The 3,444-nt window shown below is 40.8% G+C and overlaps 1 protein-coding gene across 1 annotated transcript in view; it reads right to left on the reverse strand.

Moving 5' to 3' along the window:
- Nucleotides 1–696: 696 nt before the first annotated feature.
- The window catches only part of LOC108526681 (hephaestin-like), a 19,924-nt gene continuing 17,176 nt past the window's right edge, over nucleotides 697–3,444 (reverse strand). Inside the window, exons 4-5 of the mRNA XM_017867518.1 lie at nucleotides 2,160–2,342; nucleotides 697–971 (exon numbers count right to left, since the gene is read on the reverse strand). Of these exons, the coding sequence (XP_017723007.1) occupies nucleotides 697–971; nucleotides 2,160–2,342 (458 nt within the window). The remainder of the gene's footprint in view (nucleotides 972–2,159; nucleotides 2,343–3,444) is intronic.

Consider the following 3,444-nt stretch of genomic DNA (forward strand, 5'->3'; position numbering starts at 1 on the left):
ATGTTATTTCAGCCAATGAAAAATATGTAAAACTCCCCAGATAATTTTGTGTATCTATAATCACACCCAGTGAGAAAAACATATTATCAAAAAAAAAAAAAAAGTTTTTCACAACCCTAAGACTACAATTCAAACCTAATCACTTATCTACTATTCTTTCCATTGCCTCATATGCTTTTCCTCCCCTCTGATGCATCTGATGCTCCTCAATACATTGCTCTGCAATGACATTACTTTCATGTTTCTCCCTTTGAAAATGAAACCTTCCACTCCTATTGCTATTGAGTTCCAACCACAGTGTAACTATGTACCCACAATACACCATGATCTCCTACAGAAATGTTAGTCTCTTTTAACTAATCTCTCCGTCACTCCCTGTTCAATATGTTGAATATGTCTCCAGGTATTAATTGTTTAGAATTCTAAGCAAATAACAAAAAGCTGATTAAAAGTCTACCTATTCATCCCCAACCTATCTTATGTTCAAGGTGGGGAAGATTAAACACAGAGAGATGTGCCCAAAGTTATCCAGCAAGTTTCGCAGCAGATTCAGGAAAAAACCTGGGTCCCCTGACTTCTAATCTAGTGTGCTATCCTTTATCCCAAGATGCCTCAACTGGAAGACTTATCTATGGCTTCAGGCCAGAAGCCCAGCCTCCTTTGACATTATCATACCTCTGTCTTACAATCCAAGGGTCAGAAATCTTGGATCTCACCTCGAAAGTGACTGTTCACTTGACAGCTAACTAACCAGGTACCAGGTTCCCAGGGCACCATCTCGGCAGTCACAAAGGTGGCTGGAAAGATCTGAGCCACATCAGTGTGGTGTCCACGGGTAGTCAGCATCTGTCCATGGAAAAATGCTGTGTGGACATCAACTTCATTGCCCATGCCAAACAAGTGCCAGGCCACACGTCTCTGGGCACACATGTTCAGCTCTGGTAAATTCCCAAAAACAAAGCCATTGATTGCTGCAAAAGAAAACCGAAGGAAAATATCAAGATTAGGAAAGGACACCCGAATGGAAGAAGCCTTACCATTTGACAATAATAGATAACATTTAAATGAGGTTATAAAGAGCACACTGTGTTGACCACATCTTCTTTAAATCTCAAAAACATCCCTTAGAAATAGGCAGATATCATTAGTCTCATTAAAAAAAAAAAAAAAGAGAGAGAGAGAGAGAGAAAACCAAGGTTTAGAGAGGTGGAAGTTACTTCTTTCCCAATGCCACAGAGCTAATAAATTCTTAAAGCCAATATTCCAAACTAGAAATGTGAAGAAGCTCTCTAAGGAATTTAGCTATTTTGCAGGCTATTCCTTCAGGGTGGTTTCATTCTAAAAATTTCAACAGGACAATTGTCAATTTGGCTAATTGGCTGACTAATTAACATGGCTATTATAATCAATTGGTATAAAATTCAAGAGAAAGTTGAGCTGTCCAAGCCATCCTTTACATCTTCCTTCTGAATTTCCGCCTCCTTTTGGGGCTGTATGGTTTTTAGCTCACCCCTGTCACCAATGGTCATTAAATGACTTCCTTAATGAAATAAAAACAAAATCGACTTTTTTATATTCTTAAAATCAGTTCACTATTTATGCCTCAGATCTTCTGTGCCTTTAGTTTCTTTTTTAATTTAATTAATATGGCCATTGCCCTTATAGACATAAGCACAGAGTAGGATGGGAGATATAAACAAGGTAGCTTAAAAGCAACCATTTTTCTCCTCAAAGTGGATAATTTTGCTAACTTCTTCCTTTTTAAAACAAATCAATATTAATTAATTGTATCAGTGGGAAACCCACAGCAAAGTAATTGAGTATATACTATATAACTTTAGGCTGTGTGCTATTCCACAGGCCATCATCAGCCTATGTGGTATTCCACATTATGAGGCAGAATAGCCTAATGGCAAGAGCACAATCTATGCAGTCAGAGAGATCAGTGTTGGAATTTTATCTGTGCCATTTATCTGCTGCATAATCTTAGGAGCCTTGGTGTCCTCACATGTAAAACAGGGAAGAGCCATCTACTACTCCTTGTCCTTGTGATGACTAAAAAGGACTATGTACGTGAAAGCATCCACCAAATACTAGGCCCAGTGGATACCCTCCAACAATGTTCCCTGTCACAATGTGGCCACCTTTTCCCAACTCACCATGCATCTTATTGCTCTCCTGAAATGTCTCATCTTCTTTGTCCACTGAAGCAGGGTCTGAGCAGTAAGTGGCAATGTTCTCATCGAGATGCCAACTGAGGTTCTCATCCACCACACTGAAGAGCAGGAAGAAATCATGATCTACATCCCGCCGTTGAGGAGGGGAGTTCCCATCCAGGGCTCCTAGAGCAAGTGAGAAAGTTTCCCTTGAGAAAATCCTTTCCTTAGCAATAGTAAGCTGAAAGGGGTACTCATAAGAAAGGAATGGAAAGAGAGGGGCCTTAAGAATCTGTAAGCAACAGAAAAGCAGATATAACCCTCTTGGGTTAATTTCCATTTCCGAACTCCCCATTTAAAACCACCAATTCAATTGAGCCTAGGACTTGATGTTAAGACACATGGGATCTACAATAATTCCCTCCCACCATCCCTGCCTATGTCTTCAACCCAGGGCCTGAACCTGACCACATTCCTGCCACCCTCTGGTCTTCAAGTCTGACTTTTCCTGGAGAATGTCGTATTACCAGCAAAATCCTCCCAAACCCTGATGACCACACTTTCAATCTTATCCATATCTAAACTCTTACCACATATCTGATTTCAATGTGACTTGACTCCTATAATGACTAATTTGAGATTTAAAAATGAAGCAACAAAAAATAAAAAGGAGAAAAGTTTGGTGTTTTGTTGTTTTAAATAACAATAATTTTTAAAAAGGTTCCTAGGATCATCACGGTGGACAAGAGTCAGGACTAGATTGCAGCTCAGACTTGGACAGACAGAGCAGCATGTGGAGGCTTGCATCATGAATTTTAGCTCCAGCATCCTGCATGAACATACCAGGAATCCCAAGAGGACCCACAGACCCTCTGAAGGAAATGGACTGCTCCTGCAGGACTCGGGAGATACCCCAAATACTGAGCTGATATTCACAGCAGAGAGACCCATACACAGTTCGCATCACAGGATTCTGTGCAGACAACCTCCAGTATCAGTCCAGAGTCAGGTAGACTGGCTGGGTGGCTAGACCCAAAAGAGAGATAACAATCACTGGAGCTCAGCTCACAGGAAGCCGCTTCCATAAAAAAGAAGGGAGAGATCAAGGGGACACCCTTTGAGACAAAAGAATCTGAAGAACAGCCTTGAGCCCTAGACCTTCCCTCTGACAGAGCCCACCCAAATGAGAAGGAACCAGAAACCCAAATCAGGTAATACGACAAAACAAGGTTCTTTAACACCCCCAAAAAATCACGCTAGCTCACCAACAATGGATTCAAACCAAGAA

The sequence above is a fragment of the Rhinopithecus bieti genome, unplaced genomic scaffold (genome assembly GCF_001698545.2).
Source record: "Rhinopithecus bieti isolate Rb0 unplaced genomic scaffold, ASM169854v2 scaffold_3764, whole genome shotgun sequence".
Classification (NCBI taxonomy): domain Eukaryota; kingdom Metazoa; phylum Chordata; class Mammalia; order Primates; family Cercopithecidae; genus Rhinopithecus; species Rhinopithecus bieti.